Raw genomic sequence first — 28,000 nt, forward strand, 5'->3', positions numbered from 1 at the left:
ATTACATCAAAATTTGGAGTAACAAACACAAAAGGACAAATGACATGCATGACACTGGTGCATATGTAACAGCATAGATGAGTTTAGTCTGCATAATAAACTGCATCCTAAACTACACAATTCCAATATAGCTTAATACATTGTTTAATATCAAACAATCAAATGGTTTGGCTTTTAGGTTTAAGTGTTGATTTTTGGTCATGAATCATTGGAGTTTTTGTCTTTGCTGTTGCCTGACAAATTGCCCTCTAAGGTTAAGTGTCAAACCACTGAAACAAGAAGCACCTGCAGTCAAACTACTTTTGCAAAGTCTAAATCAAGTTTAAGACCAACTGTGGTTAACTATAAATCAAGATCTGGATTATATCAATACCAATCCAACAATCCTACTACTGTACCCTACATAGAAATAAAGAGAAGGCCTCATTATTTCCTGGAATACAAGCGTCCCATACTGCAGACTCATTCATATGCTACATGGAGAAAAATATCAAGTAACTTTCCACATTTATTCCAAGTTTAATACAGCTGTGGTTGAATTTAAAAGCACACAGAGGCTGATATTGTTCCGTAAAAACAGAAACAGCTTGACATTTGACCCTTTTCACATTCACCCACTAGAGGGCAGTAGCCAACTACTGTGACAGACACTTGGTCCCCTTTTCTCTCCTTGATGTGAGCACCTGTTTGCTTTCTGGTTCACACATGTTGGAGAGCTTTCCATATTCTTTCAAATAAATAGTCCACGGGGGGGAGAGATTACACTTCACAGAAAAGGGCAAAATAGGCTGAAAGAGTAGAGAGGTATATAAAAGCACATGCCTAAGATGATGGGAACTCACATGGTACAGGTATCCATCCATACAGTATGGTTGAGTTAGAAAATGGTTACATATTTACTGTGGATATTTTACATTGCTCCCTTATCTACCTGTTGTAGTGAGCAGTCATTGAGGTACTGTGTGGAGGTATATGCTTATCAGGAAGGTGGAGGTAGAGGTGGATGTTAGGTGTTCGTGTCTTTTTTGCTGATGCTGCGATCTCCTTCCATCCAGTATGCCTCTGTCTGCATCTCCATCAGTCTGGAGGTGGTCCTCTGGAAGGCAAAGATCTCCTCCTCAGCTGTGAACAGAGTCAGCCGCTCTCCTGCGTCCTGAAGAGAGGATCAAGCACCAGAGTTACCAGCAAATACACTTCAATCTAACAACTATGCAAGCGGATCAACACGTGGAGAACATTTCACAAACAAAGATTTAAAAAGATACATCTGAGAAAGAGCGATCACCACCCTCACACGTCGTCATCTACTCACATTTCCACACTTCAATGAAATTAGTAGAAACTTCTAAAGCAATGTTTATATGATAATAAAATACATCTACACTAAACATTTCATCAAGATCTTTATTTGGAGGAAAATAAATTGTCTACTGTCTATATTTCTATATTAAAAATGTCACTTTGCTATACTTCATACACTGTTCAGGAGACCTGCAAATGTTACTGGAACTCCTTGAACTTCATCAATAACTGTAATTCTACCAGATATAAAGACAAATGAACAACTCTTCTGTGTATCTGCCTCTGGATAACCTTAAAAAGACAAATTTGATTTGGGTGATTTTGGGTACTCTGGAGATTATACAGCTTCCTCTCACTTGTGATGAGCGACAATGGCTTTTCTGCCGTTTTCATCTGCAGTTATAGCAGAAATGATCTTACCCCGCTGAGGCCCAGGTCATCCAGCAGCTGTCGGTCCCTCTCATCATCTCCTCCGGAGTGGACAAACAGCTGGTCTAAAGGAGCCGCCGCCAGTAGCACCACTCTCACCTAGGATCAGACATGGAAAGGTCTGGTTTGTTTGTAGAGGACACTTCCTGTACTATTTAAGGGGACCTATCATGATTTTCCTTATTTTCAGGCATATGTAGATAAATGTGGCCAAAGTGTCAAATAATGAGGTAAATGTATATAGAAATAATACCTGTGAGCAAAAAGCAACAGCTGCAGAATGCTGCTCTGAACGCTCGGTTTCAAACTGTTTTTTCTACTTCAGTTCCCTGCTGACTTTGAGTTGTGACAAATTTCTTTATATGGCCATGTGCTCCAAATACACCGCACAAGTTCACTGTTGCACTCTGCTAACATTATGGCGTTACTCCATTGTTTTGGAGGTAGTCATGCTCAGCCATGACTCGAATCGAGCTGGGACAAGTGTAAGTGCTGCATTATTTTTAACTGATCTACTAAATAAAGAGCTCCAAATATCTCCATATGTTGTTGTGTTGTCCAGTTTTCAGCACCACTAAATAAACTTTGCTAATTCAGTGAGGATGACGTTTCATCTCCTGAAAATTCTCCACAATAAAAATCTCCTGTTCATTGAAACATTTTTAACAGGACATGTTGGATTTGAATCAGCGGTAACTTAACACAGCTCAGACATGGCTGCCCCAGCAGGCTGAGACTGCCTGGTAAGAGACAGAGGCTGAACTGAGGGGATGCATAAAGGGCCAGTATAAGATAAATGAGGAGTTTTTTTGAACTATGAGTCACACATAGCTGCTCTAGTGGAGTCCTAGAATAAAAATACAGAGCTGAAAATGAGCATAGTAGGTCCCCTTTAATAATTGTCCGTTTCCTGTGATCAACAGTAAATAAGAGTGGTTAAGCTTAAAATGATATACTTCTTTATCTGGTCAAATCTAGTTGTCTTTTTGTATCCCCAGGATGATTTTAGTGCATGATGAATTTTTAAAGAAGTTAAATATAATCTTGACACTCAATTAAGAATTGATTGATACAATAAGAAGTGTAAAGTCAGCTAATATGAGGTTGACACTAAAGTGAAAACTGTATTGAATGCTGCGTTGAGTGGAAATTAAATAATCTTTACAGACTGATGAAGTGACTGCAGTCTTCTTCGAATTCAGTGACACTATTTCAACCATCGACTAGCATTTAAAAAAAAAAAGAAATCACCTTTTTTACCTAAAATATGTGTTGCCAGAGGAGCAACCTGCTCAAAAATGTTTGGTATGCTGAGAGCAGTACAGCAGCAGTTTCTTGACCTCTCTAATTAGGTATGCATTTAATCTTTAACCAATACTATTATATCTGGTTGTATTATTGCATGTAATCTCACTTTTATAGGATATTAAAACCATTAGGTCACTATAAAAAAATCACAGATGAGTACTAAAAGAGAAACTATATAACCTTGTGGCAGTTTTGGGAAGCAATAACACAGACACGTCTTTCTTCTCCAGGTGCTGAGTCCAACCCCCCCCCCCCCCCCCCCCCCCCCCAACCCCTGTGTGTCTCAAAGACCTGCAGCACTGTAAAAATATTGTTTATTAGATAGCCTATAAAGGAATACATAGAATAAATAGTCCCTCCTAAAGGTGTTAGAGCTTTTCTTCAAGCCAGATGTAATTAAAAAATGTACAGTAACACATCATTATGCATTATGTGCAAAAGAATAATCAGCGTGACTTACACTTTGAGACAATCTGGGCTTTAACTGTTGTAACATTATTTTGGGGAGCATTTTGTCCTTTAAGAGACACAGAGTTTTGAAAAGCCCCTTTTCTATTTTAATACAATAATTCTCCTGTGCACAAAGCATAACATTTTTTGCAAGGTTAGAGTAGAGCAACTTGACTGCACTGCACAAAGCACTGACCTCCACTCCACCCAACATCTGTGGAAGAAACAGGAACACTTACTCTGAATCATGCCTTATCACAACACATCAGTAGCCCACCTCACTACTCTTCTTCTGGCATCGAATGAGAGGAAACCCACAATCTTATAGACAACAGTTACAGAGGTGGAGGGTAAAGGCATAAAACTTCCTCAGAAATGAAGTAATAAGTGATATAATATTTGATGGAGTGTTTTTAAGTACCTTGTAGTTGTAGAAGTTGTCTATGAGGGTGGTGAAGCGTCGTGCCTGGTCCTTCAGAGTCAGTGTCAGGATAGGAACATGGCGGATGAATACAGTGTCAAAGAGCTGTGCCATCTCCAGGTAGTCGCTGGCACCTAGAGGCTGGAAAACAACAGACCAGGTTACATACTGGGACACAGACACACACAGACACACACAGACACACACAGACACACACAGACACACACACACACACACACACACACACACACACACACACTATAATGAGGGCACCTTGGAAAAAATACTCAGGCTGATGTCATTTTAGTCCCTGTCCCATTCAAGATGACTGCTCTCAACATTAACGTACCAACATACTGTTTGTCAAACAGAAGAAGAAACCTTGAGGCTCAGATGCCGGCAAAAGCTCACTGCTGGCCATCATCACACACACAGAGAATGATTGTACAACACAGCCTTATTTGAGGTAAAATTGGCAAAACTATTCACAAAATTATCAATAGACTAGCTTTTTGACATTGAGCAGTAAATAGGACCGAGATGAAGGGAAGGTGATTCAGTTTGGAGAGCAAGGGCTGGGACAATAAGAACACAGAGAGGGGAAAAAACCAGAACACAGAGGCAATGAAGAGACAAAACAAGTGCAGTTTTGATTAGAGCTAAGTGGATTTTGTATAATTATTACAAGTATTATTAGTAAGAATATGTGTTATTGTGCAACTTTTGAAACTAAGGTTTGCAGAGAGGGTTTGAAGAGACAAAGGAAAATCACTCACTCTGTCACACAGCTCATCAAAAGTACAGTCTGCGATGGAGCCACAGGTCTTTTCCAGAGTTACATCCCTGCCCAGCACAGTGAGCACCCGAGGACCTGTAACTATGGAAACACATACACACCACAATATAAATGACCCTCAGTCATATCATGCAGTCCTTGTATCATTTCATTTACAGTTGAATCATTGCATTAAAACTAATCTATGAAGGAATGTCCTGCCTTGCTTTAGTTAATCATAAACCACAACAATCTACACCCTCCTCCTTTTAATATTCTGATGTATACATTTACACAGCAGAAAATGTAGAAGTCAAGCACAAAGACAGCAAAGTAAGAAACTGCTACAAACTGCAGTATTAAAACATAGCAAACTGCAAGTTCTCACAACATTCTGAGGTCTTACTTATGTTTATAATAACAATAAACTCTACTTATACAGATAACATGACTTCAGATATTATATTTCAGGTCTTGCTGGCACCCTGTAATAACAATTATTCATGTTATGACACCAACCTGATGGGATATGAGAACTCTAAACCTGAATGGTGAGTCATTTTAAATGATGTGATGAGAAGTCTGTCTGACAGTTTTGTGGTTTTAGAAATGTTTGTGAAACATGGCACCACACCAGGCTGGGTTTTATAGCACAGGTGGGCTTAAATAAAATAAAAAAATAAAAGACCAACTTTGATAATATCATAAAAAAACCCATAAACTTAAGGAATTAAACATGTATTAAAATATATGTATAAAGCATAAAGAGCACAGGTACTATTTCACATAGCAAGTGTCATTATGTCATGTTATTATTACTCTTTTATTACTGCCACTGGATTACAATCATTTAACACAGTGTATGATCAAGACTAATTATTTACTGGGGACACTTGGATTATTTTAGTATGTTTTCTCCTCATTTTGGAGACAAAAAGCAGACAAAAAGCAGCATGTTCTACTTTAATTTCCTTACCACTCTTTTGCCTGAGGGCCAGTTCCTCAAACAGCGAATCCAAGAAAGCCTCTGCACCAGGTTCCCCTGTACTGCACGGGTACACACGCACGCACACACGCACACACGCACACACGCACACAGGCAACGGAGCAGAGAAGAAATAATACGATATGAAATTAATAATGCTGAAGTGGCCACATCAAACGGTGGCAGTAAGGAGTGCACAGGAGGGGGGGTACTTAGCTTTTCACTCCATCGGTAAAAAACAGGATGTTAGGCTCTAAACGCAAGCATTAGCCTGTGAATGCACGTCAAAATGAGACTAAGGTGTGTGCGTTTTTGTGTCTGTACGTGTGCTTGTGTTTTAACACCGGGTAAAAGGGTGTGATGCACTCTATTTACATACAGTGAAAAGACGAAAGCACTTGAAAGCTCCAATACAGTGATGAGCAACAGCATTGTCATTCATGCTGTGTTTGTATGCATGTATGTTCACAACAGTGTATATGTAATGAGGAAAATAGAAAACTAGCTTTTAAAGCTCTACCATTTTCTCATATTCTATTGATTCCTCTTTCATCCTTTCATGTGTCTCTCAAGGTAATGCAGGTCTTTATAAATCTCCCAGTCTGTCTCTCCCCATGTATCTATCTGTTTGCCTTCTCTTTCTGTCCTTAAAATTAAAAAAAAAAAAAAAAAAAAAAAATCAAACTATCTGATGTGCACAAACATTTTCTGTGTGTGTATTTTGTTGATGGTGTCTAATGTCTACTCTTTACAACACTGCTGCAAAACCTCTGTGCTGAGTTAGGCTGTAACAGAGGCACAAATGGGACCAATATTAGTGTGTGTGTGTGTGTGTGTATTTTTGTGTTTCTTACAGGTAGTAGAGTTTCCCTGCTGCAGCCTTGTCCAGCCTCCTGTAGTCAATCCCAGAGTCCAGGCAGATGGTCTGGCAATACTCCTGCACACAAACAACATACAGTGGTACAAATGAAAGGGCGAACACAGTACAACAAACAAGGCCGGCCCTTGTATAACAGCAAAGATGGAAGAAAACATCTGTTTTTAGAAATTCTGTTATTTTTAATATGGTTGAAAATCTAAAAAGGTTTTGTTTATAATTAAACTTCAAATTCAGTAGATAAGTTGTTGATAATGGATTTCTGTAATTTACATTTAATTGATGGACAAAAATTAATCATTTAAGTCATTTTTAAAAAACATACTGTATATTGAAAACTGTCCTGTTTCTTGGTCTGAGGTGAAACTGAACAATTTTGGGCTTTGGACATTTTTTAATTTTATTTTCTAGACCAATTAATTGAGAAAATGTTTAGATTAATCAACGAAGAAAGCAACTGTTAGCTGCAGTTTCATTTCCAAAATGTAAAATGTGATTTTCCCCTAATTACTAAAGTTTTTAAAAATTACTTTTTTAGTTGGCAGTTTTTCAAATCATATTTTAGATTTTAAAAAACTCAAAATATATTTTTCATCCGGATCTAAGCCTCATATTAATATTTTCAGGGCATGCGGAAGCCCTGATACTGAAAATATGGAAATACTGAGAATGCATTATACAAATAAATCAAATTGTGCACCAAACAGTCTAAAAGAATAGGTTGTTGTATATGGAATTACTTGTGCTGAGGCTTTTATGTTTTAGTTACAGTGAACTGAATTCTTGTATTTTGAGATGATATATTATTCCCTGATATGCTATGGTTGGTGCCAAGATTTTTGCTTTTTCTCTACATCTCATCTGTCATGTGAAAAGTGGAAGATAAGAGCTTTGTGTCACATCCTCCTTTTCTGTATGAATAATAAAATGGACAAAGAGCACATATGTAAGGAATGAGTGAACAAATTCAAAAACAGGGCAGCATGATCTATTGTTCCTGCAGCTATTCAAGTGTGTTACAGCAGGGGTGAACTTGTAATGCGGAGTTCAAACTTTTGCAGATAGTGTAAAACGTCAACAGGATTCATGTCAGGGACTACAGCACAAACTATAATCATCATCTCCACCATTCTATCAAAGAAAAGAAAGGAATTGCATATCATCCCATCCGAGCCATCGCCGACTGACTGAGTATTCAAAGACAGCTCCAGTAAATTATGAAATCAGTGAATTTCTGCCACTGGCCTCCTTAAGCTGCAGGATAATTAGTAATCATCACAAAGCAAGGGGACGGAAATACTCTATTCTTCTCCGCTGTCAACTTTTTATCTCCGTGTCCGCTCACACAAACGGGGTTCCCACTCTGAGCCAATTGGCTGAATCAGGCTTAATAACAACCTGACAAACTCGCCCTCCCCCACGCACAAAAGGGAGGTGTCATTTCATCAACCTACTGTGACCCCACCAACGGGTAAATAGTCCCTCCAAAATGGAAAAAAAAAAGAAAAAAAAAAAAGCTTGTCACTATCGCCGCCACATCATTAGAATCTCAGTTTGTCTTTTCTCCTGCCATCGTCTACTCCCTCCCTTTATGAAGTGTCTCTACCTACAGTTCAGGCGGCTGATGGGTAGCACGGAGCGTTTCTTGATGGAGAAGCAAGGTAAAAATAAGAGAGAGGAGAGAAGGAGGAATGGAAACACAATCAGTGATGATGATTCCATTGGTTATTTATAATCAGATGAGGCTGAGGCCTTGCGGGTCATTACTTGATTATCCATCTTGAGGGGATTGTCAAGTTCTCACTCCTCCAAGATTTCATCCGCCTACATGTTGTGGTCTTTGTCTTCTTCCCTCCTCCACCACCACCACCACCACCACCATGCTCCTCTCACAGACTCCTATCCTAGTCAGCCCACTTTACAACTTATAGTCTTGTCCTTTTAGCTTTTTTTGTATGTCAGTTGGAGAATGACAATTACATCAACTGACTTTGATGTACTTGGCAGAGCATATACATCTTCTAGTTTTTTTCTGGTGCAGTGCTGGAATTAATAGTTGAAATAGCTGAAATTAAAAGATAACAATTTTGATTAAAGAATTGTGGGATACATCTTCTCAAATATGAAGATTTGCTGCTTTTGTCTGTTTTATATCATTGCAAACTTTGAAATCTTTTGGATTGTTGGGCAGACATTAACACTCTTAAGACCTTTGAGAAATGATGATTAATAAACCAGGAAAAAGAGCAGATTTATCTCATAATGAAAAAGTACCTCTCTATGCGTCATTATTACTTAGCTGAAGATATTTCTATTAGTATTACTAAAATGCTCAAATTCCCAATTGCACTTTCTTCCATATGTGACAGCCTGCACATGTGTTTGCTCCTGCATTTGTACTTTTGTTTCTCCAGGATTAAGTTTTCTCACTCGCTGCTTGGTCAGGAGAGACTGTAATAATGACATCAATTAGTGTATTGGTTTCTTGGGAAGGCCACACATTCTCTGGTTTCAGCTTCTAAAATGTGAGGATTTGCCGCTTTGTTTTGGTTTATGGTGATAATAAACTGAATATCTTTAAGTTTTTCAGCTGTGGGTTTGGACAAAACAAGTCATTTGAAGCCGGCACTATTTTCAAGACTTACCAATTAACAAAAAAAAAGAAGATTATAATTAATTGTTGAAGCCCTTTTTATTTATCCCAGGAGTAGTGGCATAATATTATTAGGTATTTGTACCAATTATTTTGCAGCAGTTTTCCATGCAGAAACTAGTCTTAAGTGAAGCTTACTCACAGAAAAGTAGTGCCACCGCAAATTAAGAGTTTCACCACTTGCGCTGATGCATTCACCAGCTCACAGACGCAAAAGGGGAGGGAGAGACAGAAGAGCGAGATGACAGACATGAGAATCAGACTCTCTTTTGAAGAAAGTCATCCAAACACATGTAGCTCCAATCATGTCATTGTCCGAGCTGTCCGCTGCTCTCTCTGGACAGCCGTTTAGCATAAAAACAGAGTGGCTTTTTTTTCCAGTGGCGGCCTCTACTCCCCTCAGCACCCGCTCCCTTCACGCCATATCTTTCTCTATCCTTTACTCCTCAAAAAGTTGCTTTTGAGTTTTTCAAAGAGCGCGGTGCCATTGAGCTGCAACAAAAGCCAAGGATAGCTGACTATTGGGCCCTGATGAGGTCCACTCCCTCATTACCCGGCAGCAGAAAACATTTGATGCTTTTTTTGTTTGGCCCGGAGAATTGACCAGGCCTCAAAGAAATGCGGGGTGGGAAGGCTGAAAAAGAGACGAAGGGGGGAGAGAAGGGTGTGGGGGGGAGGAGGAGTGGGGAGGAGGGGGGAAAGGTTGTCGTTCATTCAACCATGTGTGTCTTACAGCCTTGTGTGCAGGGACAGAAGAAAAGAGGGAGGCAGGGATAGAGGGGTCGAGAGAGACGGGGAGAAAAGAGAGAAAGCTTAAAACACTGCCTTTATGCTGGCAAGTTTTGGACGACTCTTCTGACATCAAAGTGTTTTCACTAACTGGGAGCTGCTGTGTGTGTGTGTGTGTGTGTGTGTGTGTGTGTGTGAGTGAGAGAGAGAGAGAGAGTAAGAGTGTGTGAGTGAGTGGGGGGTGAATCTGGTGATTTTATTCATTCTTGGGCTGTCGGGGGGGTACGTGACAATGTGAACACCCTAATTACACCTAATGATCTATTCCCTTAAAGTGTGACTGCCTTGGGCCAGCGATGGTTTGTTCTGCGGGGTCGTTCTCACAACCTCCCCCTGCCTCGGCTGCTCCTCCTGGGGAAACATCTTTTGAGTTGGAGGCCCCACCTTTCGTGATCCAGGACCCCATTGGACCCCCCACCCTCAACCCCTCTCGAGCTCAGTTGAGGCCCAAAAATGAACCACTCCAAAACTCAGGGAGGCTGCGCTACCTGCACCGGCTCCACCTGTTGGTGCCAACACACCGAGCCCTAAACAGCTGGAGCATCATACTCCTGTGTTGACTTTCAGTGTTACACCAAATTGTGTGACCCCCATTAGACATTTCAGCCAAATCGTTTCTGAAAACAGTTTTCTATCATACATCATTACATATATCAGTGATTCCCAACCAGGGGCATGTACACTCACTCAGTTAAGAGGTCCTTGAGCTCATGTGATCAGGCTGTGGGAGTACATCAGACAACATTTTTTGGAAACCACTCATATTTTGGTAGCCAGGACCAAACGGTTCCTCAAAAGTATTAAATGGAGTAACAAATGTTGATAGCTGTGATTTATGGCCCATTAGACTGTGTGATGTTATATAACTAACTACAGAAAAATACCAAATGTTTGACCAGATATTGCCAGGTAAGGTGTTAGTTGGAACTCTACAGACAGACCTTTAGTTTCCGTTATCACAGCTGATAAAATGTGTGACCTTGTGCCAGTGAAAATAAAGTATAATAAGGATATTTTCAGTGACGATAAAGCTTAAAATAACAAATTTCGTCGCAGAATTTGGTGTGACACTTTTCACACATTTCTTATCCTTAAGCAACAATTTAAACCCATCTGACTTCTACAGTTGTCCAGCACTGGTCTGCATGTCATTTTCAGTCTTGATGTCTTACGTAAAGCACTTTAAAATTACCTTGGAACATCAAGCTAAAAAAAACAGGATCAGTCTGATTAATTCATTGATCGATAGAAAAGTGATCTCCAATAAGTTTGACAATCGATTCATCATTTCAGATATTTTTTTAAAACAAAAATGCAAACCTCTCAAATAAGATATTTTTTTCTTTTAGCCTTCTATGACAGACATGTCAACTCTGGGCTTTAAAGAATTGTGATTCCCTGTGAACATTTTCTGACCTAAATGACTGCTCAATTAGTCATAAAAATGGTCGTCAGACTAATCAATAATGAAATCATCATTAGTTACAGCCTTAATAACATATATACAAGTAAAGTTGCCTAAGAAAGTGCTGTATTACTGACATTAAAGATTCTAAATGTGCTCATGTTAGTACCGCCCATATCTCCATAAAAAGAGAGTCTGATTCACTTCCCATTCTCTAAAAAAAACAAAACACTGAGCTGGATGTTCCAGATGTGAAAAAAGGACAAAACATCAAGAAGTGCATGGGTTTCAAATTTAAAAAAAAAGAGTTTTAAACATTCAGGTCAAGGTGAAGGTAGAAATGAGAATTACATTTTTAATTAAAAGGTAGGGTAGGTAATATAGTTTTGAATACACCGAGTATAATGTACCAGTGCACACAAATGCATACAAACACATCCGACACCTGGGATTTATACAAGTAAATAACAAGTCAAGGTAACTGGATCAATTAAAATATTGGGTAATAAATAGGGGGCCAGAATTAATTCCTCGTGTTCTAAAGAAGAAAAATCGATTTGCCTTTTATTATTTGTTCTTTTTTTTTTGTAGTGAGACATTGATATGAAAGAAGTGAGGGTGCGCCCTCGAGACATACAGTGAGTGCCACTGCCCTGCCATTAAATGCTCTGGAAGACAATGGCAGTCATCAAATATCAACATCTATTTGATTTGAACTGGCAGGCTGCCGGCTCTTCACAGGCAGTCCTTCTCACCAAGGTCTTTGCTGGAGGACCACATCCCTCTCATTCCTCAATTTTCCTTTCTCCATCCTCCTGTTTTTATTTATATATTTCTTTTTCTCTCTCTCATCACCAACTGCACAGCACATAGCAATTATTAACAATGACACACATAGAAAAGGGAAGGAGAGGAGATTAAAAAACAGCAGGAAAACCAGAGATACTCAAAGTTGCGTCAGGGTTGTTGTCATGACCCCCCCCCCCCCCTCCCCTCCAATGCAACATTGTGCACGACTGCAATCGAACAAGCGGAGAAAATAAAGTCACTATTCTGCTACCAAAATACAGAGACCTGACCTTGGGTGAGTAAATCCAGTGAGCAGAACAGGATAGTGATAGAATAAAGAGCGGGGATAAAGGGGTAGAGAGAGGATGGGCAATGAAAAGTGGAGTGGAGAGGGAGGACAGTTTGAGAAAGAGAAAGAGTGTCTTCGTTACAATACTGGCAGTATCCATTAAAAAAGCCCTTAAACCCTGTATTTTACAGAACTTTGCCATGGCTACAAAGAAGGAGAAGCCTAAACAACTGAATAGATTCCCCGATGGAGTCTACATCGACGTTACAAAGGACAAGAATTCACAAATGGCTGACTGAATGACAAAAATAGTAAACAGTCAGGTTCAGTGAAGTTGTAGGTTTTCCCAGGTCTGGCAACTTTGTACTTGATCTGATGATTACTTACTAGTTTGCAGAGCAGAAACCTGGACTAATGATTAGGGGGGATGGGGTGATTCAGAAAAAGGGGGTCCAAACTAATCAGAAGTCAATAGTTAAATAAAGACGTCAACCCAGGCGGACAGAGGCTGTGGATTAACCTCTTCCACTCTGGCTCAGGTGATAGGGAGGAGAGGTCAGAGGCTATTTTTACTTTATAACACCCTCATTCACCCCCTCACTCACTATAGAAACACAGTCAGGCACGCACATACAAGAGCGGGCTGCGTCAGGGAGGAGGAACCTGCACCGCTGGCCCCTGCAAGAATTAATTCAATCTATTAAGGGTCAGCTAGTTAGCAGCGTGACCCTGCTAAAACACGCTTTAACTTTACAGAACGGGCCCACTATAGAGAATGTCTTGCACCCCCCAGAAAAGGCCGACCCTGAAAACCAGATGGCCTCACAAAGGGGAACATGGGACCCTGAAAGAGAGGAGGTAGTGCTGGGCAGAGAGGGACAACATGCATTCAGGACCTTGATAAGGGTGGATTAGAGAGGGCAAGGGTGCTGCTGGAGGAAGGGGGGGGGGGGGTGGGTGGTGAGCTGGGTGACTCCAAGGCCTCCATGGTTGTGGAAGTGGCAACTTCTGCATTTAAGATGCAGTGGAGCTCTGATGACCATGAATGTGTCTGTGGCCTGGACTCCGCAGAGCATCCATGTTGGTCATGTTAAGCAACTGTATGCTTATTTCATACACTGCAGTAAACACATTGAGGTTTGTGATGTAATTGCTACATATAATAGGATCACCACTAAAACAAACAAAATGAAACCAAGTGGCCAATTATTATTAGAGACTGACCAATAATAGAGTTTTGGGGCCAATCATGCATACAGATTTTTAAGAGGATAAAAGTTAATTGCTGATGTCAGACAGCACATAAACTGACACATTTCTAATGAGAATCCCTCAAATTTGTTTAGCAAAGAGTTTAGATAAAGAGGCTACAGAACCTCGTTTATCTGGAGCATTTATGTCAACAAGATGTGCATGTCTCACGGGAAATTAACTGGAAAAGTCAGAGATCATCTTTTGGAGTTTGCATTTTCTGTATCTTTCTTCTTTTGCAATGCAGAAGGTTAACCTTCCTCCTAACTAACTCCTCAGTGTGCAGGCTAAGAGGGTAAGGATGTCATTACAGTTCATGTGCTGCAATGAATTAGCAGGTTGTTGAAAAATGTAGACAACATAATTATTACACTGCTTATAAATTGCCTTAAGAACTTCCCCTGCATCACTTTCTATATCTTATAATATGCATACACAACAACCTGTAATTACTAAGATGTCATTATTACACAAGTGTTGTATTGTATTAGCATTGTAAGAAATTGCAATGCCAGTAAACTACACTAACTTGAAAAATTGAAAAAGTTTTGAGTGGTAATTTTCAGTAATCCTGTCATACAGAGTAATTATCTGCTACTCTACATTGACTGTGAGTGTGACTAAGCCAGTATGTACTACATGTAGAAAATATGTTTGTCTGTACATATATCTATCTATATATCCATTCAGCATATTGAATATGCTACTTAAAAATAGCTTGAAGTTGTCAAGGAATCAGATATATTCAATTCATTCATTAAGGTAACTTCCATTATCCTATTACTGTGGTTAAAATAGAAAATGTTGGGAATTACTTTTGGAAGTTGTGAAGCAAAAGTGTCACACAGAACGTAAAGTGTATCATTTCTAGTTTATTGTCCTTAATGTCCACCTAATTATGTCTGTGTGTATGCTTATATGTTCGAGGTGAGTGGTCCTATGTTTCTGTTGGTCATCATTTGTCCCTGCTAATTGTTTTCCCCTAATGAATAGTGAAAAATAAGCAGTACTTCTATGGGCTGATAATACAATTTCTATTTTGAATAAATACCAATAAAAGGTGTAAGAATGCTGCCCTCCTCTGTTGCAAAATGCATGACAACAAATTATTATGCAATTATTTATGATCATGATCACTCCAAACACATCAATGATCATCTGAAATGCAAGCAGGATAATGGTGCTACCTGCTTAAATTGCAAAATAGGTTTTTCGCTAGAAACGCTAACCGCTGCATCGCTCCTCTCTTCTCCTCTCCCACCCCCCTCCCCCTCCTTACTTTTGAAATGCAAGCAGTCCGGGTCAGTCACTCAGCTCATCCACCCATCTCCAATTCACATTACCTGTGCTCACCCATGCTCCTTCCATCTCTCCCTACCTTTCTCAGTCTTTCACTGTGCCCTGGTATGATCAAAGACAGCTTTGTGACACTGTGTGAGGCATCCAGGAAGCAAAAAAACATCAAACCACTATAGAGCAACTTGCAAAAAGACAGGCACATGTACGAGTGTGTGCGCATGTGTTATAAACAAATGAATAAATTAACAAGACAAGAGAGGGGGATGACTTTGTCTCTACCTTCAGCACATCGATGAAAGGTAGGAAGGTGTCCCTCTGAAGTCCGTTTTTGTACAGATCTGAAAGAGGAGGGGAGGGCCTATATTAGAGCTGCTGTTTAGCCTCCTAATAATGCCATTCCCCCGCCACAGATTGGCACATAAAGTGGCTATTGATGAACTGAAGGATGGGTGGGGAGGCATGACAAAAGGACTGGGACCAGGGGAGAAAAATGGATTTCTCTACCGGCAGCGGCAGCAACATAAAATTCATTACATTCCCAAACAATGGTGGCGAGAGAAAGGACTGTCGCCTTTTCAGCGCGGACAATGTCCACAGCAGCTCGCTGAATAGAGGTTTCAATTAGCTCGGCTGGAACAAATTACATCTGAAGTAGCATCCCTGATAGACAGATAAAACAGATCGGGATTCACACACAAACACGGACAAAGACACACATACACGTACACACACATGCACACAGGCTTAAGCTCTCCAGATGCAAACGCAAACAAATGGTTGTTGTTGATGTTTGGGCTTAAGCTTACTATAGTAGGCCCTGACTCACAAATAACACTCACTCAGTAACTTCTTCACTGTGATGGACTGTGTGGGTGACATGACTATCGTCATTGTTTAAGGACCTTTCTTTTTGAGAGTGAAATGAGAAGATCAATACCATTCTGATGTATGTATGGTAAATGTAAAGCTACTGTGAGCTGGCAGTGAGCTTAGTTTAGAATTAGGACTAGAAACAGGGGCAAACAGCTAGCCTGGCTTTTTCCAAAGATAACTAAATGAACACTTTGTATATCTTTGTTTATCTTGTTTATTCTGTAATAGTTGGAGGGTAAAAACAACACTTAATGGTTTACTGGTAGTGATATGCTGGCTAGGAGGAGTGACTTGTCTTAAAAAGTTGTGCTAGTCAACCAGCTGACACTGGTCACACCACATAGGGTATAAACCCCCAATACAACGTTTCTACACTTTGGTTTTTGTATGCATTTATAACCGGTTAATTATGGAGTAGGCAACTTTGGTTAAAGCCAGGCTGGCTGTTACCTCCTGTTGGTTGCAGCTTCATATGATCTGTGCAAATATGTGAGTGGTATCAAATATTTTCATCTAACTTTTGGCTAGATGGGGGAAAAAGCCTCTTTCTCACTATGTCAAACTATTTTGCAACTTATTTTTTTATTGGGTACAACATTTTCACATTTTTGATTGTCAATATATACGTTAAGATAGGACATTCTTGATTTCCCCCTCTCAACCATTTTGGAGCATTTGTCATATCATTATTCAGTCGCCTCATCTGTGTTTCACTTAGGGTGGCAGTGAGGGATGGATAGATGTCACTGTCAGTCCTTTTCACTTGCCTGCCCCCCCACCAGGCCCCCAAACCTCTCCCATCCCAACATTGATGTCTCTCAATCCCATATTTAGAGTGATAATACCTGGGAACAGATTACCCAGGAACACTAACGTGTGATATGTTATTAAAAAATGAATAAAATAGATGAACCAGAACTTCCACACCAAGGAAATTATTACTTTGATAGCTGCAACATCTACACTCATGAGTATATCGGACTCTCAGAAAAGCTAGGGCCTAGGGCTTCTATTCCCTTCAGTCATTTTAACTTCAAATTAACTGGATGTTCCCTCTTGAGCCAGTTCAATGTTGCTGCTTTTTTAGCAGCTGCTAGAATGTCTCTAGGGAGCTGGAAACCAAATACTTTATCTAGTAATTCAAACACTTCCCTCCCTTTACTTTAAGACAAGCAAAGGATGTGATGTATGTGTGATGTATGTCTTGAAATGTTTTCTGAATCACACCTGGAGTTAACTACAGTATATTTTGGTTACATATATAAAATCAGTGAATCAATTACATCAATTATCAAAAAAAACCCGTCTTACCAAAAGTTATCTATGACAATTGAAATAAGATTGAGTCTATTAATGTAAACTGCATTTGAGATGCAATGCACTGAGGTTGTTACACTCCAAAAAGACGCCGTTTATCCCCCTTACCTTCCTCACCCTCATTAAACTCCATTAGTATATAAAAACAACAACAAAATCCTACTTTAGCTATTCTAGCTAAAACCTATCTCTAAATTCCCCCTCCAAACACATCTAGGGCCTTTTGATACTGGCATCTCCACATCAATAAAGATTGAAAATCTATGCCTTTCATGTCCAGTTGTCTCTTATGGCTTTCAGTATTCCATTAACCATGTAATTAATACCAAGTAGGCTCTCTATCAAGTTTGCATCAGTTTGGCGCTTTGTTCTTAATAGCTAGAAAATATCAGAGACGCCCACTTTGTCTACGAGAGCCATTTCGCTGCCATCCACTTCGTAGCCACTCAAGGCTTTGAGACATCTTCCCTGAAAAAGAAAGACGTCAGATAGGACATCCCCACCTTGATCACTATCTTGCTCATTCTTTTTCTAAGCCTTGCTCCGCTTGCAGTAAGTGCTACATCAAAGCCTGTTTAAAGGCTGCGTCATGTCTCACAGGTCAGAGATGCATCAAATGTCGCCGCCTTTTCTTCTGGTTAATTGCTGTGAACCGGAAGTAAGTGGTGCTGTCCTGTAAAGCTTTTTAAAAGTTAAGAATGATTTTAATATTTTACTCTCATCTTCTGGGTCCTTCTGACTCCTTGAATGAAGGCAGCAGGTTTTTTTGCACACTGACAGTTCTTGACAACAGCCAATAGTGCCTATTTTTGAGATTTTTGTACAGATGGTGCAGAACAGTGTGAGGTGTTAACATGCTGCACAACACTGGACATACTGGACCTATATGCTTTACTCCACACATCTCCAAAGTGTGAATAGTAGCATTTCTACCTGTTCTAATGCCAGCTGCTCATTTTCCTCAAAATGTTCTGCCTTATGATTTCTTGACATACAAATTGGCATATTAGGATTCATGGATGATTCACACACGAGGTTGACTCATAATGGCAAATCCTGCCTTTAATCCCTGTACAGTAAATTTTATTCAATGAAAAACTTTTTGTAAGTGAAAAGTTTTTTCTGAGGATGGTATGGTTCAAAACTGGTATTTGTGGTTTTAAGAAAATGTACGTAATAAAACCTATGGTCCAATAATGCACATGTAGTCGTGTAACATCTTATACTGTTATGTGTCCATGCAATATTACATATTTGTTGTTAGGTTGATAATGTGTGACATTCATGTTTTTACAGTAAGCCTTTAAAATAGAGTCATTGATTTCTGAAGATGTCTTGTGCATAATTTGGGAAACACCCCACATGTGCCAAGATGTGTATTCAGAAAACAATACAGTTGTGTAGTGATTAGAAGCAAATAAACAGGTACAATATGTATGTACTGAGACATACCGTCAGGGGGTCTGTTGGATGTGGCCACCACCACCACTCCAGTCTTGAACAACGTCTCGAAAAGCTGCTTCAGGATCATGGCATCTGCAATGTCGGTCACCTGACAGAACAGAGAAGAAGAAGAGGGGACACATTCATGTACTGTATAATTTACCTTTTTCTTGCTACACTGCATATGTGTGCAGCTCAGGTCAAACCATGCCATCAACACTCCATGTTGATTAGTGTCATTCAATCTTTTGTGTGTGTGGTCATGGCCATTTACACATGCACATGCACACGCACACGCACACACACACTCTGCTGAGGACAAGAAGGTAAGGTAGCGGACTCAACCTAATCAAGTGAGCAGACATGAGAATGACAGAACACCAGTGAGAAAATAAGAAGAAGAAGAAAGGAATAATGAAAATGGAGCAGTGTGAATCTAGACTGGGGTCATGATAGCAGACAATGCTTCAATCCAAGATGGCCATATAAAGGCATATAAAACGGTGAGCACATGGTCTATGAACTATACACAAGGCTACCAGGTTATAATACATAAATAGAAATTCAACAGTCTGCTGCCTTTTTCATCTGCATCATTTCCATGAGTCCACAATAAGCAAAAGGTCAATGACAACACTAAAGCAAGGACGTTTATGAGTCGCTGGCTGTTAAATGAAGTGCTATGACCTTTCTATTAGTAATGCAGAGCTCTCACTTTTGTTCTTATTCTCTCATCTCTCCCTCTTTCAACTCTGTTGTTCTTTTGAACAACCATGAAGGGAGAAATCATTCTACCCTGTAATGCACAGTAGTCAAAGCAGCGTGTACATAACATCCCTGATTGTTCATGACTAATATGACTAATATGAGCATATTATGATGACTGATTTCAGGCCTCACTTGTTGCTTTAAGTTGTCAGTCTCATGCCAATTGCCATTCATATTCAACACGAGTTACAAATGTAATTAGGTTTTCTTTCAATATGACATAAAAGAATGAATCAAATTTTGGGGAGACATAATTTCCCATTACACCATCCACATTTTAAGTAAATTGAGGGACTTTTCTTTAAAACAAAGGGCAAGTCACATTTTGGAATGAAACCTTTTTAAGAATTAGGATGTCTTGAACAAAAGGAAGACTTTCCAGTCATGTATCTGTCCCGCCCCCTCCTCTTACTCCCTATTGCCTACTTTCCTGTGTATAACAGGCACTTGTGATGGCCATACCCACAGCATATGCCTCCTTTCATACTCTGGAGAGTCTTCCGCTTTTGCATATTAGCCTCACTGCCCTAGCCAATACTTGATTAACATCTGTGTTAAAGCCTTGATTTTGCTAAGGAGAGGTGGCTAGGGGCATCAAATTAGTGAGTGTGTGTGTGTGTGTGTGTGAGATTGTGTGTGCACGTAATGAGAATCAACAGAAAGCCAAGGCTCTGTGTCTCTCTGAAGGGGCCCCCATTTCCTCCGACCGCAGGATTTTATTTTCATTTCAAAAGAATCATTTAAAAATGACCTTTTATACAACCTGGATTTGTTTATTCATGTGCCCTCAACATGGGCATAGTATGAGGGGCAATATTGATTGCTGAATGAGTAGGGGGAGAGGGAAAGAGAATGGGTACCCACAGAATGAGAAAAGTGGAGGGGACTGATGTAGCACTTGTGGAACACAAAAATAATGGTGCAATCTCCGTCAGCCAATGCCGATATTTAAATGAGCATCCAATTACTCAAGCGGCTGTCAGTTTACAGCGAGGCACACGGGTGCCAAATTAAACCTCTTTTGATGTTACACCTCTTTATGTACACAACCTATGAGCAATTTCACAGAGGCTGCACAGTGACTGAGGCCCTGAGACAATGACACTCAAGCGTTTTCTTCTCACTCTTCTTCTTCCCTTCTCGCTCTCTTCCCATCTTTCCATCTCGGACCTCTCAATGGCGAGTATTCATTAAGGGAGCCGGGTGGGGGCCGTAAAAGGAGGGAGGGGGGCTACAAATTACTGATAATGGCACGGCGCTAATGAAGAGAATGGAGAAATGTCATTAGCATTTAAGAGGATAAGATCCATCTGACCCGCCGCCGCCAGTCGCTTTCTAGCTCCACTCACTTAAGGAAGCAGGAGAGTGCGACTGATACCCAGAGCCTCATTTGCATGGCTGAGTGGAGGAGGATGCTGATTGGTATAGACCCCCCACCACCCACCCCTGCCCCCACCTCCAACTCTCACAACCCTGCAACCTCTTGTTTATGCATCACAAACAACGCGCACATGTCTGCTTGTTTCCCCTCCATTCACCGGTAGCAACAGTCGACAAGCGAAAACAGCAGAGCTGGCGACAGCAAACAAAACAAATCAATGAGAATGCACAAACAGCGCCGCAGTTTAAAATGTGAAAGACAGGCGGATGAAAGGAGCAGCTCTTGATCCTCGCAGATGCACAGAGAGTGATTAGAGGAAGCAACCGCACCTTCTGTGACCTTTGACCTGCTGGCATTAACTGTAATGATATCAGTAAGAAGAGCAACATTGTGCTACTAACAGATGTGTTTGGTTGGCTAATGATAAAGACGGAAGCACACATCCTTCTGTACTGCAGTGAATGACTAACTACCTTACAGTGAATAGAGAGTGCTTTGGTAGTGGTTCTCTCCTCTGACACCAGAGGGTAAAATAAAGAGAATTTCTGCAGCACTAATGGTTGAAGCTACCTTTTAGTTCTGTATATCCAGTGTACAGTCTGGGTGAATGGTTTGAAAAATAACTGTGACCGCATAAAAAAGTAACAGAGATATATTACTTATTAATCCAATCACAAGATAAAGAAATGCTACATGTTGATATATATGTATATGTATATGTATATGTGAGATTTTATAATTTGACTACTACTTGAAAACTAAAAAACTATAGTGTTTGAGTGCTATTGGAAGTCATTGGACTCTTCTGCTATATTTAAAATGGCCACTAGGTGTCCCCAGTCCTGTTTTTGTTGGGATGTTAAGACCATCCAGTTGGCCACACAGGAAAGACACCGGCTGTGATTAAACACTAACACTGAACTCAGGATACAGCGTTTAAAAAGATTTTTTAAACTTTCTCGCCTAGACAGAAAAATGTGAAAAATACGTGTAAACGATAACTTTGTTTCCCTATTCACACATTTCAGTGTGTCTTTTCAGCAAGTTAGTATTCTTAACAAAGTCTCTTATCCTGTGATTTTCTATTGACACTGGCTTTGCTTGCTATGGCCCCTGAATACTGTATATATTTTAAAAATGGATGCAAAATTGTTTAAATAATTTATTATCTGTCTCTTGTCCTACTTCAGCTGTTTGATGGATTTTTGTTTTGTTTGGCACAATATTGTAAATACATTTGTAAAGCTGTAAATATACATTGTACCACATTCTGGCCTTTTAATAATCATTTATTCTGCATATAAAGTTGTTTAAATGTCCTTTAAAAACAGATTACTTCATTCAGCATGCTCACATACTATCTAGTTAATATCATTTTTATCATTATTATTAGCATTTTATCCCAGCTAATAGGTATATCTTTCTTTAATTAAATGCCTGAATACCTGCATGGCATTATCTTATATACATAAATATAGTTGTACTAATATCATGTGGCAGAGTAAAACTGTTTTAAGCAGTTGATATAAAGAGCAACAACAGAATTTTATTGTCTTGTTTTCTACTTGCAGGTAATTTTCAAGCAGATTTTAAGGACACACACACACATACACACACACACTCACCTGAAACTCGTCAAAACACAAGAGGCAGGTTTCATTGCTGATCTCCATGGCAACCGGTGATATGGGGTCATAGGTGAACATTTTCCCTAGCCTTCGTTTTGGCAGGCTTTGTTTCCTCCGGTGGATCCCTTGAAGCAGTACACAAACGTCAGGCACATCTTAAAGCACACCTGCATCAGCAACACAAGCCCACTGACAATGCTGAATAAAGCAGTAATTTCACCTGTATGCATAATGGCAGACAATTAGCAGAGGGGCTTCAGGACAAACAGAGAGATAAATATAGGATCTCTGGCGCATGAGTCAGAAAACTTCCATAAAGTCACGTAAGCCAACTTGCTGTAGTTAATGTCGTGCAGTGGGAGGAGAATACTAACTTTTGTGGATGTCCAACATGAAGCCATTGAAATGCACTCGCTTTTTATGAGTGTTTTCCACCCGAGAATAAAACATATCCATCAGCATGGTCTTCCCTGTGCCTGACAGGGAGAGATATCACTTGTTATAACTTCTGTTCAGTTCTAGGGGATCTTTTAGACATTTAGCACCATATTAAATACCACATTCATGTGTATTTCTGTGATAAAAACACCTCTTTTATGTGTGTATATCTTACCAACATCTCCATAGATATAGAAGCCTCTGGGTGGTGGTGGTGGAGGAAGAGGAGCAGGTTCTTCCTTTTGGGGAGAAAAAGGGAAAAATTAGGAAATGACTGTAGGATGTTTGTTTCATCTCAAATCTTTCAACAACTGTTTGTCATCCTAAACAATATGATAATGATAGCGATAATAAAATGCACCACAGTTAATCATAAATCAGCTGGGTCTTCTAAAAGCATGCATCCATTAATTCCTTATTAAAAGCACCGGAGCTGAATAGCTGGTGACCTAAATAAATTTCATTATATACATTACCATATAAGACTAAATCATCGTTTAATAAACAAAGTATGCTGAGGCATTAAGCCACCACTACAGTGTGAGGTTTCACATTCTCCAGACTAGCCCACTGCAGGGGAGGAAGACAAAGGGGATCTAATCAACAAGACAAGCCAGGGTTCCCACGAAAGAAAAGCATCATCAGAGGAACAATGGGGGGATTTGTCAGACAAAACGGAGAGGACTGGATGAGGCTCCATACGAGATGGAGTGGACTTGTCTGTGCAGCCTGTTTAGCGCTGCTAATTGTGATACGGTACTGTTGCATTGAGGTGCTGCTGGAAGTCATTGTGCTGCCTGCCTCCGATCATCAAAAGGTCCTTGCTTTAAAAAAAAAAAAAAAAAAAAGTCTTCTGTGTGACCAGGCTGAGAATATTGAGTAAAGCCAAATATCTCTAAAGAGGGCCCACGCTATGTGAACGCATCAGTTTAAACATGACATGTAATGATAGCTTGGAGCATATTTGTGTCTGGAGGGACAAATTAGAGATGTTTTAATAAGAGGTTGAGGATTGTCCATCTCTGTAACTGGGCAATGTCAAATAGCTTTGGAATTAACTCAGCACTAAACTGAAAAGGATTGTCCTCTTAAAATTTAATTTAGTGACTATTTCATGGCGACAGTACTCCATGTCCACTGCACAAGGAGCACTTGACTCTGATAAAAGCAGACAATGGCCGATTGAAAACTAAATGAAAAAACAAACTTGTTACCCATCCTCTCTCCCTCTGCACCCTCTTCCCGCTCCTCCCCTCCCTCCATCCCCGCTTGTCCTGCACTGGAGTGAAATCCTGGAAGAGCAACAAGCCTTTCCTGTCTGCTCTGGCATAACAGTGTATGACTTCTCCCTGACTTCCCAAGCTTCCCCTGGCATGGTGGGGTAATTGTTAGCAGTGGCTGGTAGCCATTCTGCCACGGCAGAGTGGAGAAGGACAAGGCTGTCCCTCAGGCACTCTGTCTAGCTGAGCTCCGTGGCCTTGTCTCACCTCCTGGTGGAGGATGTAGACTGGCACATGAGTGAAAAGTTCACAAGCGGGACATAGTCACTTTGGCTTTTAAATGACTTCAGGACAACTTCTTTAATCGACATGAACGTGTTTATTGACAACTAAAAGATGCCTCTCACTAACAAGGTTAATGGAGTGACTGTGGGAGTCTAAGTTGGGTTTAACTGGTGCAACTGTTCTGGTGGAGACCTACAGTGTACAGGAGGACTCTATGATGCAGGTCTGACTTGAAGAGGGTGGCTCCCACCAAACAATGGCCCATTGTTAGTCGACCATCCGCAAAACCACGCCACATTGGGTCAATATTAAGTCAAGTGTACTCTCCTCACAGACTTGGTCAGTTAGTGAGGACAATGGCGGCACTTTCACAGAGAGAACAGACACCAAAAGGACAGTGGTATGACCTGATTCAAACCAGAATAATTGCATAAGTACTCCAGTCAGTGTGTATGTGAGAGACAGAGCAAGAAATAGGTGCAAAAGAAGAGGAGAGGGGGGGTGGTGGCGGCGGTGTTGATAGCCTAACACCAAAGTATTTGTCAGAGTCCTGAATCAAAAGCAAAAAGGACAAGAATGGCCCAGACAATGGGGATCCCCTCATTACTGCATGGGGACGGTGAGAGAGTGAGAGGGGTGCCGGGACGGGCCCAGCGGGAGGTCTGCCCTGCTGCCTTCCAAAATCTCTGCCTAACCCTATGTGTCTGTGCCAGCCAACCAACAAAAAACTCCCACCACCAAATACTAGACAGTCAGCTCCCCTGACCTAAAAACAACAACAGCCCCCTACATTACGCTGTTCCAAAACTCACATCATGCACAATACACTTCCCAGACCCCTACCCTCCCTTTGACCTGAGCCCCACGGCCACTATCGGTGATACAACTGGAGTACAGCGCAGTGGACTCTGTCAATTCCCTCCATATGTTAGATGTCAATGGAGCTTTATAACAGATTGGGAGTCCAGATGCCGCACTGTGAAAGGCTTTAAACAAGTCTGTGCCGTCATGCACATCCTAAACTGTATCTACAATGACTCCCTAGTTTCTACAAAGTGAACCATATTTACTTTTCTACATTTTATTTGAATATAAAAACTTCTATGAATGAACTTTTTAGTTGCATAGTTCAGTTCTATAGAGCTCTCAAAAATTCCCACTGTGCACAGAAAAAGTTTTGATGCAATTGATGATGAAGAAAATCTACACTACACATTTTAAACTACTGAGTTCGATTGGGGGTGACTTCAAATGTCAGTAATAGTAACCTTGGAAATGCTCAATTTCCACTTATTGGGCTTTCAAGTAGAGCTGCAATGATTAGCCAATTCATTGATAATTCGATTGAAAAAAACAGATTAATCGATTTGAGTCTTTTTGAGTTTGAGTTCATTTGAGTAAAAACAAAACAAAAAAAAAAAAATTCTCTTGTTCCAGCTTCTTTAATGTGATTATTTTCTGGTTACTTTATTCCTCTACGGTGGTAAGCTGAATACCTTTGAGCTGTGGACTGCTGATTTGAGGCTACAATCTCAATAACAGACATTTTTCACCATTTTATAGACCAAATGACTTATCGATTAATCAAGAAGATAATCAACAGGTTCATTGATAATAATGAAAATAATCATTAGTTGCAGCCCTACTTTCAAGCATGTTTTTTTACAGTGAATGGAGTTTGCTCAGTTGTCATGGAGATTAATCTGCTGACATACATACTTAATATCAGCTGCAATGACATCATAATTCCATCCATGAGACTATTTAAAAAAAAAAATCATGACAGAAAATTAGGTTGTTTCTCAACAGACCCATCTGAAGGAAAACTGAGTGAACTCCACCCACAGTTGAAAGTTCCACAAAAAAAGCTAGTGAGTGGATTTTGAGTGGGATTGTTTTGCCAAAGCACTAGTCTTGAATAGGCTGCATTGACTGTTATTGAGCAGTGAAAGAGGTGGATGTTAATAAAAAACGGCTCATTGAGAGAGTCATCCGGGTTTATGTGTTGTATTTAGACAATGTTTTCATAATGCATCATGGGAGAAGTCGTACACCGAGCAGTCGTACACAGAGAGAGGGTTTGTTGTTCTTGGAGAGTTAGAGAGTGCATGTGTTGGCTCCATGTAGACAATGAAATGTGGTTTTATTCTTATCTGAAAGTCAGTGTGTTGGTCTTGATCATCCTTTTTTTCGTTTCTTGCCAACCAGTGACATATCAAAAATCTATTAATAAGGAATATCCAACGCAAGAGGACTATCACAAAAGTTCTTCACATACCTAAATCACCTCAAAAACTTTGATAAAGTCCTATTGAGTAAGAATTGTGGCATGGGTTTCATGGCACCTAAAATACTTAAAGGTTCACAATTTTTCAAGTCTGTCTTAAAACAGCAGTTATGACAGCTGAACACTGAAAGATGATTTCCTCTGTTATTATTCCACCTGTTCATACTTCTTATTAAAAGCCTACTTTAAATGTGCTTTCAATGATGGGGGCCAAAATCCACAGTGAGTCTAGACAGTCATTTTGTGCAAAAATGCATAAAAGTTTGTCTGTAGCGCTTATATGAGGCTTCAGCAGTCTGAGTTAGTCATATTAAGAGGATATCTGACACATTTACAGTTTTTTTAGCATCAAATAACTGCTTGTTTCCTTGGACAGTGTTTCTTTGTTGAACTGTGGTGGAAGTATAGTACCAAAAAGAGGAACTTTGGCACTAAAAAGACTCTTGATTTTACTCATTTGGACAGCTGAAGGAGGACTGTGGATGTTGGCTCCCATCACTTACATTTCAAGTGCATTATCAAGTGATCTTCTAATAGTCAGTGTGAACAGGAGGAATGATAATGGCACATAGTACTGTAGTGAAGTGTTTTGTGGATGAGCATAGATTATGTCATTATGGCAGCTATTTTACCTTGTCAGCGGGTGCGCCACCTTTATTTTCAGCTGTTGTAACGCTGGAGTCTTTAACTTTCTCATCTTTTGAGTTTAGTCTGGGTGGAGGTGGGATCAAGTAGATACTGTTGCTGTAGTTGCTCAGTGTCTGCTGCAGGTGAACCAGCTGCTGCAGCACATGTTGCTGCTGAGCATCCTCTCTCAGGGAGCCAGACTGCACGAGGCAATTGTAGTGTCCAACAGTGTCACTGGAGGGACAAAAGTTTGCAGCTGGAGGCTCAGAGGAGGAGGAGGAGGAGGATGATGATGCAGATGAACTGTATGTCCTCCAGGTGGTGTAACCTTGAAGCATTACACAAGACATTTCCAGAATTAATCTTGACCCAATGCAGCAACAGTAAAACAGACATTATGTTATATGTAATGAAACAGTGATTGGAAAGAAAAAGTAACATTTACGGGCTATTGTAACTTAAACAGGTGTTCAAAGTTACCAAACATGCATTACCTGAGACAGACTGTAAAACAATCAGTCTCCCGCAGTCTCGAGCGGTGCGTGTCAGAAAGACTCTCACCTTCTATTGTGTTGCTGGATGTGAGACAGCTGATTTTCTTTGACGTCAGAACAGTATCTTTACGTAAAAATGTCACTGAGTATCTGACAGCAGCAGGAAGCCATGCTGACAACGACAACAGCGTGCAAGCCGCCATGTTTCAAAATGGCA

General features: G+C 40.2%; 1 protein-coding gene across 1 annotated transcript; it reads right to left on the reverse strand.

Moving 5' to 3' along the window:
* Positions 1-60: 60 nt before the first annotated feature.
* On the reverse strand, positions 61-27,986 carry afg1lb (AFG1 like ATPase b). The gene is made up of 13 exons (XM_053336695.1): positions 27,851-27,986; positions 27,295-27,617; positions 23,046-23,109; positions 22,807-22,908; positions 22,430-22,557; positions 18,665-18,764; positions 15,302-15,360; positions 6,525-6,607; positions 5,662-5,732; positions 4,687-4,787; positions 3,911-4,051; positions 1,723-1,830; positions 61-1,153 (listed from the first exon to the last, which is right to left on the reverse strand). The coding sequence occupies exons 1-13, from the start codon at positions 27,984-27,986 to the stop codon at positions 1,007-1,009; spliced, it is 1,563 nt and encodes a 520-aa protein (XP_053192670.1). The 3' UTR covers positions 61-1,006.
* Between the last annotated feature and the right edge of the window lie 14 nt (positions 27,987-28,000).

The sequence above is a fragment of the Scomber japonicus genome, chromosome 17, assembly GCF_027409825.1.
Source record: "Scomber japonicus isolate fScoJap1 chromosome 17, fScoJap1.pri, whole genome shotgun sequence".
Lineage (NCBI taxonomy): Eukaryota > Metazoa > Chordata > Actinopteri > Scombriformes > Scombridae > Scomber > Scomber japonicus.

Coding starts and splice junctions, on each gene's coding strand:
- afg1lb (XM_053336695.1), bottom strand. CDS start 27,986: ATGGCGGCTTGCACGCTGTTGTCGTTGTCAGCATGGCTTCCTGCTGCT. Junction 6,608..15,301: donor CTTTCATCGATGTGCTGAAG/GTAGAGACAAAG, acceptor GTTTGTGTGCAG/GAGTATTGCCAGACCATCTG. Junction 1,154..1,722: donor ATGACCTGGGCCTCAGCGGG/GTAAGATCATTT, acceptor TCCTCTCTTCAG/GACGCAGGAGAGCGGCTGAC.